The sequence below is a fragment of the Manis javanica genome, chromosome 12 (assembly GCF_040802235.1).
Source record: "Manis javanica isolate MJ-LG chromosome 12, MJ_LKY, whole genome shotgun sequence".
Classification (NCBI taxonomy): domain Eukaryota; kingdom Metazoa; phylum Chordata; class Mammalia; order Pholidota; family Manidae; genus Manis; species Manis javanica.
Genome location: NC_133167.1, coordinates 91,414,058 through 91,433,206, shown reverse-complemented (window position 1 = coordinate 91,433,206; position 19,149 = coordinate 91,414,058). Strand labels below are relative to the sequence as shown.

General features: G+C 33.2%; 1 protein-coding gene across 7 annotated transcripts in view; it reads left to right on the top strand.

The window, feature by feature from the left end:
- WRN (WRN RecQ like helicase) overlaps nucleotides 1-19,149 on the top strand; it is a 149,878-nt gene that overhangs the window by 53,652 nt on the left and 77,077 nt on the right. For all 7 annotated transcript variants that reach the window (XM_073219039.1, XM_073219042.1, XM_073219040.1 and 4 more), the window contains 8 exons: nucleotides 2,174-2,254; nucleotides 4,203-4,341; nucleotides 5,674-5,734; nucleotides 7,216-7,283; nucleotides 7,576-7,684; nucleotides 9,087-9,155; nucleotides 12,502-12,584; nucleotides 16,014-16,120. In XM_073219039.1, the coding sequence (XP_073075140.1) occupies nucleotides 2,174-2,254; nucleotides 4,203-4,341; nucleotides 5,674-5,734; nucleotides 7,216-7,283; nucleotides 7,576-7,684; nucleotides 9,087-9,155; nucleotides 12,502-12,584; nucleotides 16,014-16,120 (717 nt within the window). The remainder of the gene's footprint in view (nucleotides 1-2,173; nucleotides 2,255-4,202; nucleotides 4,342-5,673; nucleotides 5,735-7,215; nucleotides 7,284-7,575; nucleotides 7,685-9,086; nucleotides 9,156-12,501; nucleotides 12,585-16,013; nucleotides 16,121-19,149) is intronic.

Genomic DNA, 19,149 nt, shown 5'->3' with positions numbered 1-19,149 from the left:
AAAGCAGCTACAGACAAATGTGAACAAAGGTGCCTATGTTTCAACAAAACTTTATTTACAGAAACAAAAAAGTAGGCTGGATTTGGCTTGTGAGCCATAGTTTGCTGCTTAGTATAATAAGCAGCATTCTTTAAGTCTTAGCAGTGGAAATATTTTATAGTGTCAATACACATTTGTTGTAATTAGCTATTTTGGCATTTCTCCTGCTTTTTACTTAACAGATATCTCTGGTTTTTTTTCTGTAGATTCCCTACATATGTATTAGTTTACTCCTCCAAACTTGAATTTTGAAAGTAGTTTTATTTCCTCATACAGATTTTCTTTATTTGCTATTGTGAGACGGTTTCTAATAAACTCATGTTTTTTGCTGACACTAACATTTACTGACAAATGGAGAGTCAGAAGCCTATTTTTAAAGATAGATTATTGTTAAATTTTCTATATTTCCCATCAATTTTATGTTTAGATTTCTATTTAGTCTGGTTTGATTAGTTTAATTTGTGAGGTTATATTTTTCTCCTGGGTAACTTACATGTATTTTCTGAAATAGTGAAGTTGTATTAGAGCAATCACTGTGCTGCTTTTATTGTAAAGAGAAATCATAAAAAGGGACACCATATAGCTGTATACTTTCATCTCATTTCTTTTTTATTAGTTTAAAAAATTACTTAGGATCCCCCTATTTGATAGAATTCCTACACATTTTCTTTTGCAATAACTAAGTTTTCAATTTGTAAACCTATTGGCAGTCATTTAATAGAGTTCTTCCCCCTCAGTTTTCTAATGGAAGTCAAAGTCTCAGTATTTGAGAAATTCTGTATGTCCAGTAGCTATATTTATAGTTAGTTCTATCAATATATAAATACATTTTATGTTAAAATGGTTTTCAAGCTATTCATACCAACCATTTGTAAAACACATTTCTCTTTTGGGAAATAATCTTTTGCTAATGTCTGCATTATCCCTTAGTTTTCTAGAAACTTACTAGTTGTATACTTTAAAATGATGATATGCTTGAAAGGGAGGGATAAGGGGACTAAGGGGTATTATGATTAGCACACATAATATGGGGGGGCATGGGGAAGGCAGTATAGCACAGAGAAGACAAGTAATGACTCTAGCATCTTACTATGTTGATGGACAGTGACTGTATTGGGGTATGTGGTGGGTACTTGGTAATAGGGGGGAATGTAGTAACCACATTGCTGCTCATGTGAAACCTGAGCAGAAGATTGTATATAAATGATACCTTAATTTAAAAAAATGATATGCTTCATGTAATGATACAGAATTTTGGTCAGGATTCTATGGTCTTGTGGGCATCTTTTGCCCCAGTTACTGACATTAATTATTATTATTTATTTTTTATTAGTATTTTATCTTTATTCATGGAAGACCCATTTAAAAAGTAAAAGAATTTTTCTTTTCTTATAGAAAATTTACCTTAAAATCTGTTTTTCAAGAATGATTTTTATAGTTTAATTAAGATTATGCTTCCTTCTCTTACTTCCAGTGTAGAGTAGACATATTTTGGGGTCTGTCCTCTCTGTTTCTTCTGTGGGTTTCTTTTGTGCAGGTTCCCATGCTGGTGGACACTTACTTCCTGGGGGTTGTCAAATGATTATAAAGGTTTTTTGTATCTGGACATCACGATAGCTGAATATATAACTTATCTGACACTGTTTTTCAAACATGTGGGTGTTATTTGTAAAATAGCAATTTATTTAAAGGTATTATTATAATCAGAGTACCTTTCTATGAAAAATCAATGGATATAAAAGAGCAATTGTTACTTGCTTTGTACAGAATTTGTCAACGTTGCCAAGAGATTCTTATACCCAAAAGGTTGGGATACACGTTTAGATATTGTTTAACCATAATTGAATTTGTCACTTTGTACTCTTGCTTAGAGTGTGGGCTTTATTTCAAATAGTTTACCTATCTTTTTTTTCTTTCCATTTATATTTCTTTTTTCCTCTTTTTGTTTCTTTCTTTTCTTCTATGTTTATTCTTACTTCTGTTTCTTCCTCCTACTACTGTTTCTGTCATATGAACATGTATTATAAATTTATCTGTTAGAGGAGAGGAAGTTGTCTAAAGATTCCTAGTATATAGTAACTATTTTGTGGAAAACATATTGGGAATTAATGTTGGAAATGCTTTTTTCTTAAAGCATCTATCTTCCAAGGATAATGAAGAGGACACATCTTATGTAATCGAAAGTGATGAAGACTTAGAAATGGAAATGATTAAGGTATGTTTAAAATTATGGTGAACTACTTCCAGTTTTTTTCCAAAGGGCATTTACTTAATATATAAAATGTTACTGAATTCTAAACTGGGCCCATCACAACGAGATTGCTATCAGTTATGTAACATTAGATTTTGTTTTCCACTTCATGTTTTGTTACATCTTTACATGGTCTATATAATGTTTTGGTGGTAGTATACTAAATTTTCATACTGGGAAGCATACTGGTATGTTTTCTGTGTTTCCCTCTTAGGCGACTTTCTTTTAATCTTTTCCTGGAATGTGGGCAGTGATGCAGTGCTCCCGGATTGAAATAGATTTCTCTTTCTTCCCATCCATGTGTATTCCCCTTTCATTTGGAAGTTCTTTTTATATATGTTCACTATTTTTTATTTTCTTTGGTTTTATTTACTATGGATATTTTATATTATGTATACTTTTATAATATTTTAAATGGTTCAGTTTTCCCTTATTTTATTATCAAGGTGACAATATTATAATTTACGTATTTTCTACCCCTTCACTCCTTCACTCAACTTCCAGTTTCTTTGTCAAGTGTTATAAGCCAAGGATGAGTAGTAAGAAAGAAAAAGCCTAAATTTAGCCAAATTGCGTGAAAAGCAAAGAAAACACAGAAGTTCACTATTATGTATATTTTGAAAATTTCTTATCCTTAGGTTTATATGCTCTTTCTTTTTATGAGATAAAATTAGATTCCTGATTGTTTAGTTCTGAGGTAAAGCAGTGGATATTGGTCAGGAATGTAGATTCTGAATTTAGATGTGGTTTCTAGTCCCAGGTTCTTCATTTCTTAGCAGTGTGACTTTGGGCAAGTCTCTTAGCCTTCTGATACCCAGTTAACAGTTGTGATTATTATTTAAGGTGTTGCTTGTGAAGTCCTTAGTACAGAGCCTGGCACTTCGTTAAGTGTTTAATAAATACTAGCTAACAGTAATAATAGAACATATATACTAAATCACATTCCTTTATTGATTAACCATTTCACTGTTCAAGTAGTGTGTTTGTGGTACACTTGTGGACTTCGACAAATATATATATTGAACCTCTTAGAAGGCAACCTATATGCCTATGTGCGAGTACTCTATTTTCAAAATGCTTTTCTAAGTATGTGTGTTGACTTCAATAAAAAAATCAGGAACAAAATCACTTTTTTTCCTTTTCCAGGTCTGAAATGAATATACTTAAAAAAAAAAAACCTTTAAAAGCCACATTTATTAAGTGGGAGGTATAATAAAAAGGGAAAATGAGGCTTGTTTAATAATTCTTCGTATCTTTTCTCATGAAAACATTTTGCGGACGAAACGATCTTGAAATATCCTAACATTCTTGAATAGATAATCTTCCTTTAGGGAGGACATTTGATATTGTCAAAGTAAAATAAAAACAAGTAACTTTATTTCACATTTGTAATGTTTCCTTCCTGAAATTATTTGAATCTTTTTTTTTTGTGTTGACAACTCCAAAACACATTTATTGTTTGCTTATAGTTTAAACCTTATGCTTAACTCAAAAAGAATGTGCCAGACACATGATATAGAGAAACTTGTTACAAAAGTCACATTAAAGTAACATTTACCAGTTGGGAATTGAAAACATGAAATATGATAAAAAAAGGTTTGAAGTAATGTAAATTCAAAGTTTATGTTTTAAGTTATTTAAATTCAAATCTGTCCCCAGGGGCAGTTCATTATATGCTATTACTGAACCCTGTTTATGCTGGAAGTATTCCATCTTTGGCCTTGTGCCTTAGAAACCATTCTTGAGCACATATTTAAACTGGAGCACACATGTTCTTTTGTGCTATTACTTGCACGTCTGCCAGCCTTGAAGAAAATTGTAGGCTCAGTAAATAATAACTTCTTTTGTGTTTCATGAAAAAGATACCACACTGTTAGTGGATTTGCTTTTAAAATTTCCTTTAAACTTTCAGTCTTTAGAAAACCTAAATAATGACACAGTAGAGCCAATGCATTCAAAATGCATAGAAATGGAAAGAGATCTGGATGTTCCTTCTGAAGGAGATGATGAAGATGAGAACGAAGCTATTGAAGAAGAAGAGGATGGTGAAGGTAAGCACTCTAATGTGTTTGAAGTGCTTCCTCTGTGATATGTACCGCTGACTTTAATTTATGGTCCAGTATTTAAACATTTTGGAGGTCAGGATGTTGTGGCAGATAGTTAATTAGGTCCCCAAAACTTGTCATTAAATCCCTTAGTGCTTTGGTCTTCACAGAGCACAGCCTTACTGTTTATCAAATGCATAGAAATGGAAAGAGATCTGGATGTTCCTTCTGAAGGAGATGATAAAGATGAGATATTGTGTCATCTGGTGAATGTGGTGCTGTGTAACTTTTCATCCTGAATTTTGTATTTTGTTTGTTAGAGTCACTAAAAGTCATTGGTAAAAAATCAGTAATTAATTACTTATATTAAACATTATTGTAAGTGGAATAGATGCATCATATCTGTTCTTCAGGAGCTTATTTCTTAAAATAGGTGACACGGTATCAGATAGCAAAATGGAGTAATTTTTATACTGTGTGTGTCAGCTCTAGTAAAGAGTGCACTAAATGAATCTCCTATTCTTTTGGGAAACTCTGGGTCTTCTTGTAAAGTAGATACTCTCTAGACCTAGATTCATCAATGTTACAATGTGAGAAATTTAAAATACATTTTATAGGTGCAAAGTATTTGAAGATGTTTCCCCCCTTATTTTTCTTGTATTAAATGCAGGCATGATATCTCTAAATGGATTTAGTTTTCTATTTAGACTTGTCAAAGCTGAGAAGTAATAGTGAATTTTTATTTGTTTAGAGATGAATTATCTTAATTCCTTGCTTTGCTCTTTTTTGGCCACTCATAAGCTCTTCAACCTGAGGAGTAAATGAAAATCAGCTTGGTAAAATTAATGTAACTCCGTAATGCTGTGCAATTAGAGTTTTGGTCAAAGAATTAATGGAGTGGTAAAATAAATGCAGATTTTATTTTATTTTATCTGTGGATTTTACTTGTGACGATAGTGTAATTTCTGATTACCATTAACTGAAAGTTGGTTATATTATAAAATTTAGATTGGTATACTGCTTGCCATAGTCGGGTCTAATGTTAGGTATAGTGTAACAAATTCGTAAACATAATTTTTTTAATCCTCCTGGCAAAGTGTGAGCCACACAAAATTCTGATAATTCTTACTGTGAGGTAGTAATTAAAGTTTTTTTCTGGAGTCGTGACTGGTAGTCAGAAGACCAAATTGATTGGATTCAAAAGACAGAAAACAGTAACTTTTGGTACCACTATGTTATATAAAAGAAGCCAGTGAAATAAAGCTTTTATTCCCTTTCACCTCTGTAGTTCTATTTTAACATAAATGACCATGTTATTTTAACACGATTCATCACCAGGACCTAGTGAAATGCAAGTGATTTGCCTCAAGACCTACTTTGGCCATTCCAGTTTTAAGCCGTGAGTAAAATCTCAGCTAATTGCATATTTACTATTTCACTCACAAGGGGAAAAAAGGCAAATAACCCACCCACTTAATAGTAATAGCACAACTTCACAATAGTTTTTACATGCCACACCGTATTTCCTGTAAGTGACTATGAAGTTTCAAGTAATATTTATATAAAATTTATGTCTGCAAATTGTTTTTATAAATGAGGAAAGTGGTATTTTTTACTGTAGTGAGTTCTGGGTAGAAACTAGTTTAAATATGTTAATAAATAGATCTTAATTTAATGCTGAATTGTTTTTCATGAAATAATTCTCTGTGTGCCTCTTTTGTGCATCTTACTGTCCAAAGCATGCTGGTATAATAGAAATTCATAAGACACCAGTTTGAAGAACAGTCATAATCTTAGCAGTTTTAATGTATTCAAATGTATTTACGTCTAAGGGAGCACATTTATAAGTACTAAAATGAGATGAATAAAAATGAGATGAAGAACAAGTAAATTTGAATAAAGCTAATAATGTAAAAACCAACACTGGATTTTTCCTATTCTGGGAATTTACAATTTAGTCCATGAAACTTACTTCCTTTTTCCTTATGATCTTAAAAAATTTTGTTTTATTAAACTATATCCTGTATTCAGAAAAGTGTGTGTAAGTACAGATCAATGAAGTTTCACAAATGAGCACCCTCTGTGGTCTGCACTCAGATAAGAAAGACTAGGTCATTGTCAGTGTACCAGAAAGATCACCTTTCCAACTGTTTTTTCCCTCAACATGTTGTTACAAAAATTTTTATAGTCAAGTTGAAAGAACTGCTTCTACTATGAATAGCTGTATATTCAACACGTTACTATACTTCCTTTATCACATATCCATTGATCATCTCTCTGTCCATTCCTTACTCCACTTTTTAAAATACATCTCCAGGTAAATCATGGACATCATTACACTTCTCTGAAGTACTTCAGAATGTAAATTATTAACTCGTTAAGTATTTATCATTTTTTTTCTTTTGACTTAAAACACAAGGAAATGGTCAAACCTTATGTGTACACTTGCAGATCTTAAGAATGCATGCATGTAACCTATGTAACTTAAACTCTTATTAAGTAGGGAACATTACCATCACCACAGAAAGTTTCCCCATTTCCCTTCTCATCAGTCATTGACCCTGGAGCATTTCTCTTATGTATTTGAAGTCACTGATTCTATTGCATATGTAGGGTGAAACGTGGAATTTACTTTATACTTTAGATATATGTAATAAGACTTAATACATATACCAACTGAAACTCCTAGTTGTTCAGTCAACTCGAATGGGAGATTGATCGAAAGGGTTCTTTTATACTTCCAGGGTTCATACAGTTTTATATTGAAGCTCAAAAATGTAAAATTTTATTAGAGGAAGTGATAAAGTTATATGGGTTTCAACATGTCCCTTAGGTTTCTTGTTAGTAAAACAAAACAGCCTTTTGCTTTTCACTCCTCAGGGTTCAGTGGAAAGTGATTCATTCTGTAATGAAGGAAAGAAGAGATAATGTTGTTGTCATGGCAACTGGTAAGTTGTACTTAAGCAAATAACCTAATTCTTTAAAAAATAAAACTTCAAGGTTTTGAAATGCTTACTCTTTAACTACGTTCTCAAAATACAAATACAAATACAAATACAATTACAAATGGTGTGAAATAAAGGGAGAGAGAGAAGAAAATGATGCTCAAATTTATGCATGCATTAGCTCTTAGGAAGATGCATATTAATAGTGACCATGTGACTCATACAGTATGCTGTCAGAAGAAATCGAAGTACCCTACTTCATGATTATTTTTGGGTGTATTATTTTTATTTCAAGGATATGGAAAGAGTTTGTGCTTCCAGTATCCACCTGTTTATGTAGGAGGCATTGGTCTTGTCATCTCTCCTCTTATTTCTCTGATGGAAGACCAAGTGCTCCAGCTGGGGTAAGTAAGGTTTTCATTGCCACATTCCCACTTTTTTTTCCTTCTGTGAGGAAAACATCTGATCTATCAGACATACTTCCAGTTGCCAGTAACACATTTCTGTAGGTGTTGCTCTGTCTTTATTAATAATAAATGATAGTTACTTCACACAAGTTAGAATGGCCACTATCCAAAAGATAAGAAATAAGTGTTGGTGAGGATGTGGAGAAAAGGGAACCCTCCTACACTGTTGGTGGGAAAGTAAATTGGTGTAGCCACTGTGGAAAGCAGTATGGAGGTTCCTCAAAAAAAATAAAAATAAAAATACTGAACGACCTTGTAGTACCACTTCTAGAAATTTACCTAAAGAAAACAAAATCCCTGATTAGAAAAGATACATGCACCTCTATGTTTATTACCACATATTTATAATAGCGAAGATATGGAAGCAACCTACGTGTCCATCAATAGATGATGGATAAGGAATATGTGGTACATATACACAATGGAATATTATTCAGCCGTTAAAAAAAGAAGAAATACTGCCATTTGTGACAACATGGATGGACCTAGAGGGTCTTATGCTCAGTGAAGTAAGCCATGTGGAGAAAGACAAATAACGTAGGATTTCACTTATATGTGAAATCTAAAAACAAAACAAAATGAACAAAATAGCAGTAGTCATAGACACTGAGTAGTGACTTGTGGTTACCATCGGGGAGGGGTTGAGGTGGGCAGGTGGGGTGGGTGAGGGGGATAAAGGGGCACAAAAATTCTCAATCATAATGTAAGTTGGTCCCTGGGATAGTAGTGCAGCATGGAGAATATAGTCAGTGATTCTGTAACATCTTCTTGTGTTGACAGTAACCACACTAGGTGGGGGGAGGATTTAATAACATGGGCAACTGTTGAACCACTGTGCTGTATACTTGAAACCAATATAAGATTGCATATCAACTATACTTCAATAAAAATAAATAAATAATTCAATGATAGTTCAGTGGAAGAACTTACCTTCTTACTTGAGTTGTTAATTCAAGGCTGCCAGGTGACCCTGATAAATTTTTGTTTAAACAAAAACTTGAAGCCAGTTTACATTGCCTATGTCCAAATTCTTTTCTCTTTTGGTTACCCATGCTCTTTTTGTATAAACTGTATATATGGAGGATATTTTTTAGTTATGAAAAATTTTAAACATCTTTGACCTGAGCTTGTAATCCTTTTGAAAAAACCCACCTTAACAGCCTACCTCCAAATATGGCCCTCCTAATACTAATTTATCAAATTACTAGGTTACAAAAAGAACGGGGCTTGTAAAGAACAGGAATGTATATCACTATATTTCTTTATTCCTTTTCACTTAAGAGTGAAGTTGATTATTTGTATGTACATAACTCCAGAATATTTGTTTTTCCTCTTACAGAATGTCCAACATTCCAGCTTGTTTTCTGGGATCATCACAGTCAAAAAGTGTTTTGGAGGATATCAAATTGTGAGTAATTTATAGGATTTTTGATTTTATGGTCAGGTGTGTATTGTATGTGAGAGAATATTGTACATGTCAGCAAAATGCTCATGATTTCAAAATGTACATTTGCAGAACTGTTAGTTTTGAAGTCTTACAAGCATAAAGAAATGTATTATTTTCAGTTTTTGGACCATAAAGTTAGCATAATGATCACAGAATTGTTCAATTTTGATTTTGGAGGAGAACTTGGAAAGTATCTAGGTTTGTCTCATTGTACAGATGAAGACACTGAGGCCCCAGGAGAGTAGTTTGCCCAAAGTCACTCAATGAATTAATGACTGAGCAGACATTGGATTCTAGATCCCTTCTCTGCTTATCAATCCTATCATGATATAATTCCTAACAAAATAATATCTCAGACACACATAAAAATTTGTGTGCATATATTAATATACAAACACGTGTGTGCATGTACTTACTGAGTTGCATAAATGCATGCAAATACGTAACCCAAACCACTATCAAGATATAGACTTACTGTCACTCCAGGAAGTACCTTCATGTTCCTTTCCTGTCTATCCATCCTTCCTCCATCCTAAAGCAAACCACTGTTCTAATTTTTCTACCATACTTTTGTTTGTTCTTGCACTTCATAGAAATGGAGTCATACAAAATGAACTCTTTTGAGTAAGACTTATTTCATTCAACATACTTGTTTGTAAATCCTCCATGTTATTACATGGATCAGTAGTTTTAAAAAAAATAACAGAGTGGTATTTCATTTCAAAATACCAGTTTGCTTTCTGATTTCCTTATTGATTGATGCCTAAGCTATTTCTAGTTTTAGGCTATCACTAATAAGGCTGTTGTGAACATTATATAAAATTGTTTTGTGAACATGTTTTCTCTTTTTCCTAAACATTATTAATCAGCTATATTGAGGTGTGATTGATATACAATAAATTTTGCATACTTAGAGTGTCTAATTTGGTAAGTCTGGGCACATGAGCACTCACGAAGCCATCACTACAATTCAGATAATGAACGTATCCATTATTCCCAGAGTTTTCTCATACTGTTTTCATCCGTTTCCACCACCTTTCCCTACCTTATCCACCCCACTCACCAGGTAACTACTGATCAGCTTTCTGTCACTATAGATTTGTTTACATTTTCTCCAATTGTATGTAAACAGAATCAGTCATGCAATATATGCTCTTTTTTGTCTGATCTAAATCACAAGCATAGTTATTTTGAGGTTCATCATATTGTTATGTGTATCAGTAGTTCATTCCTTTTTATTGCTAGATAGATTGCATTAAATGGATATGTCACAACATCTTTTCATACAGTTATTGTCCATCTGTATCTTCATTGATGAAGTGTCTTTATTCCTATCTTTTGCCAATTCTTTATCGTTAGTTTTTTCTTATTGAGTTTTGATGGTTATTTATATATTCTGAATATAAATCCTTTGTTTGATATATGTTTTGCAAACATTTTCTCCTTGATTATAACTTCTCTTTTCATTGTCTTAACAGTTCTTTTGAAGAACAGCAGTTTTCATTTTGACAAAGTCCAGCTTGTCAATTTGTTTTTCTGTGGATTTTGCTTTTTTGTGCTGAATCTAAGAAATATTAAACTCAGGATCTCAAAGACTTTCTTTTATATTTTCTCCTAAAAGTGTTAGAATTTCAAGTTTTATATTTAGATCTGTAACCCATTTTATCTAATTTTTGTACATTGAGGTTTTGATTACACTTTATTTTTCCTATAAGGATATCCAATTATTCCAGCTCCATCTGTTGAAGGGGCTGTTAATCCTTTCTCCACTGAATTTCCTTTGCAATTTTGTCAAAAACTGACGATGTGTATGTGGGTTCTGTCACTACACTCCCTGTTTTCTGTTCCACCAACCTGTTTGTCTATCTGGATTGGAGATTACTATAGCTTTTATAATAAACCTCGAAATCAGGGAGCGCAAGTCTTCCAATTTTGGTCTTGGATTTCAAAGTTTTTTGTCTATTCTCGGTCCTTTGTATTTCCCTAAGTATTTCAGCATCACTTTTCCAGTGCAGATGCTGGCTGGGGCTTGATTGGGTTTATCTTGACTCTAGATATCTGTAGAATCAGCTGTCTTCATAATTATTATCACTGTTTCACACTAAAGAAACTGAAGCACCTTGAAGTGACCTGCCTAAGACCCCGTAGCTTGCACCAAGTGGATTGAGATCCAAACCTGGGCAGTCTGACACAGAGCTTATTATTTATACCGTTTCCTATGTTAATTACAATCCTAAATTGATTTCACGAGATTAAAAGTGTATCTGTTTTGTTCCGAATTCCTAGTGTAAGTACCACGTCTAGCACACAATCGATTACATATTTTCAAGTCTTTTCATAAAGGAATTTAAGGTTCACTTTATTTAACTTGATCTGTGTCTGCACTTTGTAGAATGGAAAGGAGACTTTATAGACATTTTGCCCTAGATCTAACCTTTATTACAGACATTGTCTTAGTTAGGATTCTGTCTGCCCAGAATAGAAATCAGTCAAGCTAGCTTCAGCAAATACTGAATTTTGTATTAAGGATATAGGAATGTCTTGTGGATCCCACTGAAAATAAGTTAGCCAGCCCTTAGGAAGAGAGTTAGAATTGAGTATTGAAAATACAATAGGGCTTTCTTTGTATTTATAGTCTCTACACATCTTCCCTATTCTTTTCTCTGAAGAGATAAGCATTCTCTGCTGTTTGAGTCACAAAATAGAAGACTCCTCGGCAACTCCTTTTTATAACATGATACAGATCTTGCCACTTGCAGAGACTGTTGTTTCTTGGTCAGATCCTCAAATTCTAGGACAGAGGCAAAATAACTAGACTTTGATACAATCTCTAGCCATGACCGAGAAGATAAAGGACAGGAGCGCAGAATACACTGGAGAAACATGGGTGTTGTGGGTTTAATCCTGGGGAGGGGAGAAAAATAGGCTAATGGGGTGTAGTTCTCTGAGGACAGTGCTGAGTGGGTGGATTGTTAACACACAGAAGGTTCACTGTAGGCTTGATCATTTAACTCCGACACTATTGTTTTGGGGTTAGATTACTGGAAATCAGAACTTGGGTTCTAATGTTGCCTTAATTCTGAATACTCACTGACAGGCAATGCCAGGTTTTATTTTGATGCATTGAAGTGAAATCAAAGGACTGATATATGGATATATACACACATATATAACATACATTTAGTAAGTAGCATAATGTATCATTTAAAAATTCATCACATATTATGGTTTTAGTTGGAATTCATTGGGTGATTGTTTTCATTATTATATAGTATATTTCCTTTCTTGTTTTTGTTTGTTTTGACAGAGGCAAATACCGGATTGTATACATGACTCCAGAATTCTGTTCAGGTAACTTGGACCTACTTCAGCAGCTTGAGGCTAATATTGGTAAGTGGTGCTATCGGTAAGAGGTGCTGTGATAGGAACTTTATAGTATTTATTTGATTGAATTACCTTTAAAGTTAAACTTATGGGTGGGTACTGGTTTTCACTAATGTTAAATTTCATACATTATCTCCTTCAGGAGCTCTCTGATGTCTCTCTGGTTTTAAACCCTGTAATTCCTTCTGCCGTACAAATTAGGCTCCTGTATTATAATTACCTGTTTCTATGCCTGTTTTCTTCTGCTGGACTATAAACATTTTGGGGAAAAAAATACCAATCTTATTTATTTATATCTTCTTAGTGCAGTGTCTGGCACATAGTAGGGATTTAAATGTATTGTTGAATGAATGTTGAATCTTAGATTCTTTGAAATTATAATTTCCTTTTTCTTTTCATATTCCAAATCTAAAACTAATGTAGTTCTTTACCCTTGCTGTTCATAAAAATCACCTTTCAAACATTAGGGAAATGTGGGATCCTCCAACCTTGAAAATGCTGATGTAACACACTGAGAGTGGGGTCCTGCTATCTGTACTTTTTTAGAGGTGATTCTGAAATAAACTCAGGGTTGGAAAGCCCAGTACTTTTGATTATTTGCCATCAGTGAGTATGATTAAGTAAACAAAAATCAGATAATAAACCAGAGCTTATTTCCTAGAAAGTATAGTTATAGAATAAGTAAAAAACTGGTGACATGTTTTTTTGTACTTAATAATTTTTTGTGTGCTTTTTCCTTCTTGGTGATTAGGCTCAGCTGTCCAAGAGTAGCAGGCATGCTTCTATTAGAAATGCATGTATTTCAAACATCCCATTGAACTAACTGATCTTACTTAGTTTTCTAAATATATATGCTCTCATGGTATAATTCTGTATTAAGAAAATTCCAGATAGGTGGTGTTATCAACATTGCAAGCATTTCATTTCATTTAGTAGCTACTTGGATATAACTCTAGGAAAGTGTTTACCAATTTTTCTAACAATATAATGAAAATAATTCATATCTTTTTAGTATGTGTTAAATACCAATAAAAGAATGATGGCAGAAATTAACATTTGATTAAATGTTATCAGAGTGCATCCATGAATTAGTAAACTCTCTTATTAACATACTATATTTATGCCTTTAATGGAAAACAAATTTAGTGTATCTCCTATTAGGTTGTATGAAATTCTTAAGGATATTTCACTTTAGATTAAACCTAACTACTGCAGATAAATAAATTTCATGGTTTTATTGCAAAAGCTAGGGTACACTACTGTCTCTATAGTGGAGATATGTTTTGTTTCAATTTAGCATTTGCTTTGTTTCTATGATGGAGTTAGTCAATAATTAGTTAAGTATTTACTTAGCTCCTTTTGATAGGTAGTTCTAATTCTCTATTTTTATTTTTAGCGATGGGTTACATTACAAACACTGCAATCATTAGAGCAGAAAACTGCTCTAATATACTAATGGGTGAAATGCATTTTGGTTGATTCTCAGTGTTGAACAAAATGGGATAAATTCTTTCTGAAATATTTTTCTTTGGCTTTTGCAGTAAATTGTAAAATGGTTGCAAAAGTAAATATACATATAATTTTATTTGTGCTGTAGTCTGACATTTAGCTAGTCAGATTTATGATGTTTATGGTAAGTGTTAACATTATTTAAGTAGTATGGGTTTATAACAAAAGCTGCAAACATAATTTTATATGGAGATTCCTTAAAACTGCACTTTTCTTTTAACTTTAAAAATCAGGCCTTGTGTCACAGGTATCCCAAAATGAAATATGTATAGGACCTTGGTAGACACTGGACTTGCTAATTTAGAGTGAAAGTTGGGAAAAATCTTGCTGAAACTGATTGTGAGAGGCTAAGTTCAGTGCCAAGAAATGATAGTCAAACTTAATTTTAAGGAAGGTTTTTAAATAAAGGAGAAGCCATCATACTTGTTTTAACCTATTTAATTTAACATCTGGGTCATTTACTCTCTAAAGCTAAATAAGTATACTGTTAACACTGAATTTTTCTCAACCATTCAGTAGTAACCAGAGAATTTTGATGCTAGTTGACTCAATATTTGCTCATATTTAATAGGTTTCTTTTTTTTTTTCTTTCTTCTCCAACTCTACTGTAGTTGGTAATCTCAATGAACTGTAAATGTTTGTATACATGTCTGTCTCTTTTAGAATTGTGAGCACCTCAAGGTTATGGATTGTATTTTATTAATCTTTTTATTCCTAGAGTGTTTGGATTATAGTGAGTATTTATTAATCATAAGATTTTTTTTATTGATCTGTCTTTTATGCCAGGCTTTATCTTAGCATTGCAAGTGAATGATCTAATTTAATCTTCAAAGATTATAATTGAACTAAAACTAAACTTCAAACTAAAAAAATGTTAGGTACTTTTATTATCTACCTTTTATTTGTGGGAAACTGACACTTGGAAGCTTCAGTAACTTGCTTAAGGTAATACAAATGTAAGTGGCCAAGCCAGCTGCTTCTCCAGGTAGTCTGACTCCCAAACCCATATTTTTAATCTCCTCACTAGTGGTAGAGCATTATTAATACTGAGATAAGTATCAAGTAACTATCTCCAATGAAGGAAAAAATCATTTTTGTCTTAAGTATTAATTTGGTAATAGAGGACAAAAACATTATGGTCATCACTTTGAAATATCTGAAGACATTTTAATGGGTGGTTATACAATAAAGCCCTTTTCTAAAATGCATTACTGCATGCTATTGAATCCATTCCAGTGTGGGCATGTTGTGCAGAGGTGGAGTGGAGGGGTTGCTAGGGGAAAGAAAGAACAAATTATATTCCTTCCTACCTACTTTGTGCATAGTGAGTATTAGTTCTCCCCTTACCATTTCACTTACGGAATACGGATGTCATCCTGTCTTCCAAGACTGGCGTTTTAGAGGAACTTTCTGCAATATGTGATGTGATCAGTCGAGCACAGTGATGCTTTTAATCTCAGTAGAAATGTGCTGACTCTTTCTCTTTTGATAGATAAGCCATGAGATAAAATTGGAAATATTACCAAAGAGAAATAGAAGAGATTTTTTTAAAGTAATTTTCATCACAGTTGGCTCATGAGTGATAGTTTTGAGGAAAAAGTAATAGTAAGTAGTTTGTTTCTCTGAGGAATAATGGGGAAAGCTGAAATCCAATAGATCTGTTATTTAGATAATATGTAAATATTTCCTTCTTTTGTCTGTATCTCAGTAGAAATATTTGCCCTCCTCTATTCTCAATAGATTTTTGGTGTTACCTGATGTTATTTATGCTTGCATATAGATGAAACAAAGGCTTTGATTTGAATTATTTGTTCTCTTTTCTGTAATAATTTCTGTATTCTAAGTGAAGAAGGTGATAATTGAGATGAATTCATTACTTCTTTTCGAATCTTATTTTCCCCATTTATATGTTTCTCTTTTTTATAGGTATCACACTTATCGCTGTGGATGAAGCTCACTGTATTTCTGAGTGGGGACATGATTTTAGAAATTCATTCAGGGCTTTGGGCTCCTTGAAGGCAGCCCTCCCGTCGGTAAGCTTTGCCACGTGGACTGTCTTGAACTGACATTCTTACCAAGGGAAAGTGTAGTATTGGGAAATGACTAAAAAGTTGAAGACTTCTGTATAAATGGGCAAGTAGGTGGTGTAAGCAGTGGAAGATTTAAAAAAATTTTAACTTTGGCTTCCTTCTAAAGTGGTCATGTGATCTATTGAGGAATGCTATGGAGTAGGGGTTGGCAAACATTTTCTGGAAGAACCAGTTAAGTACTTTAAGCTTTTTGGACCACATATAGTCACATATTTTTCTTTCTTTCTTTCTTTGTTTTCTTACAACTTAAAAAAATATAAAAGCTATTCTTTGCTTGTGGGCCAAAAAAAATAAAAAACAGGTCATGGGCCAGATTTGACCTGTAGAAAGAACACAGTTTGTAGGCCACTGCTTTAGAATCATGGTTGATCCAAAGTCTTCTCAGTGAGCGCTTACCCATATGTCCTGTTACTCTAGGATTCTGTAGAGCATGGTTACCTCGTCTTGTATCATATTGAAAACAACCTAAAAAAAGCTATTCTAAAGAGATCTTAATAAAGGTTTTTGTATTAGAATTCCAATTTTTTCCATAGTGATAAAGAACAGCAAATTTTTATTTAAGTTGTTCTGTGTGAATAGTTTGGAAACTTACAATACTGGCAACCTTTTTATTTTTTATTTTGAAAAGTTAAGAATTCACAGGCAGTTGTAAAAAAATGTACAGGGAGGCTCTATGTACCTTTCTCTCAGTTTCCCCAGGGGTAATGTCTTGCATAACTGTAGTATAGTAGCAGCACTGCGAATATGACATTGATACAGTCTCCACAGTTCATTCTTATTTCTCTAGTTTCATAAGTACTTGAATGTATTATTTTACACAGTTTTATCCCATATGCAGATCTGTGTAACTACCATTGTGATTAAGATACAGAAGTATTCCATTACCATAAGGCTGCCTGAAACTATCCTTTTACAGCCATACCCACTATTCTCCCCCAACCTGTAACTCTAACTCCTCGTGACCACTAATCTCGTTTCTATACCTATAATTTTATTATTTCAAGAATGTTATATGAATGAAACCATACAGCTTGTCACCTTAGAGAATCAGTGACAATTTTGCTCCGCACAGTTCCCTTGAGATCCATCCACATAGTCATAGTCATAGTCATGCATATCAAATGTTTGTTCCTTTTTATCACTGCATAGTATTCCACCATGTGGCTATTCCACAGGTTGTTTAACTATTCACCTGCTGAAGAACTTTTGTGTTGTTTCCATTTTTGGCTATTATGAATATTCCTGCTATGACATTTTTGTCCCTTCCAAAAGTCCTTCAATGGGTGAATGATTAGATAAATCATGAACATAAGTTTGCATTTCTCTGTGATAAATACCAAGGAGTGCAATTGCTGGGTTCTGTAGTAAGTTCATGTCTAGTTTTTTAAGGAACTGCCAAGCTGTTTTCCAGAGTGGCTGTCCCATTTGACAGTCCCACTAGCAGTGTATGAGTGATCAGCTTCTCTTGTCGTCATTTGGTGTTACCACTTTTTTTTTCTTTTTTAAATCAGGTAAAGATACTTCATTTTTAATTGAAATATAGTTGACATAACAGCATTATACTAGTTTCAGGTTTACAGCATAGTAATTTGGCAATTAATATACAATCAAAATGCTCACCATGGTAAGTGTAGTTACAATCTGACACCATGAAGAATTACTCTTTTTGTGTAGCCATTTTGATAAGTGCAGAGTATAACTTGTGTTTTAAATTTACGATTCTCCAATGGCTAATGATGGACATTTTTTCATGTGCTAATTGCCTCTTTTGTCAAGTGCCTGATCTAATTGGTTTTTAACTGTTGAGTTTTAATAGTTTTAAAAAATATACTGTAGGTATGAATCCTTGGTCAGGTAGGTGGTTTGCGTATATTTTCTTCTAATTTGTGGATGTTTTCTCATTCTCTTCGCAGTGTATTTCATAGCATTTTTAGTTTTGATAAAGTGCAGCTTATCAATATTTGCTTTTATTGTGCTCTTCACCTAATCCTAAATTCTGAAGATTTACTTATAGTATTCTTTTTCTTTTCTAAAAATTTTGTAAAAATTTTATAGTTTTCTGTTTTACATTTTTAATCCATGATCCATTTTGAGTTAAATTTCGTATAAGGTGTGAGGGTTAGACAGATGTTCATGATTTTGCCTATAGATATCCAGTTGTTCCAGATCATTTGTTTGAAAAGGCTGTCCTTCTATTGAATTGCTTTGTCCCTTTGTTGGAAATTATTTGAATATATTTGTATGGCTCTTTCTGGGTTCTCTCCTCTACTGTATTAATATTAAGTGACTAAACAAGGTTGGTTTATGTTTAGGCTTTCATGGTAGTAGTGAGGCTGTGGCCCACTACTTCTAATGGCCAAGTATCTTCTGAGCCCAAGTATTAACAGTTGTATGAATAAACTAAGAAAAATTTAGAAATTGTTATTCTTTTGGTAGGTTGTCTAGTCAATGTCATTGCTTATTAATTGTGCTTATAAATAGCAAATTAGGAGCTATCTTAAAAAAATTTCTCTTTGTTAGCTCTTCTTATAAACATTTGGTTGGAGAAGACATTAAAATACAGCAAACCAACTAAGAATTTGAATATACCCAGGTAGCAAGTATATACTGAAGGTGAATCAAACTAATGTGAATTATGCTGTAGCTGTAAAACTGCCATTGGATCAATATTTTTATCTTGGCTAACCCTCATAACACTCCTGTAAGTTGTATACCTTCATTACCTGCTTCTTAAAATAATTCTTCACTTGTCACTAGGCTGGCACACTCCCCTGGTTCTCTTCTTCAGTGCTGTCTCTTTGTTCTCTGCTTGCTTCCTCTGCTTGTTTTTCTCATCTCCCTGCCTTTTTTTTTCTTTTACTGTTATTTTTTTTTATTAAGATATCATTGATATACATAATTATGAAGGTTTCACATGAGCAACATTGTGGTTCCGACATTCACCCACGTTATTATCAAGTCCCCCCCCACAT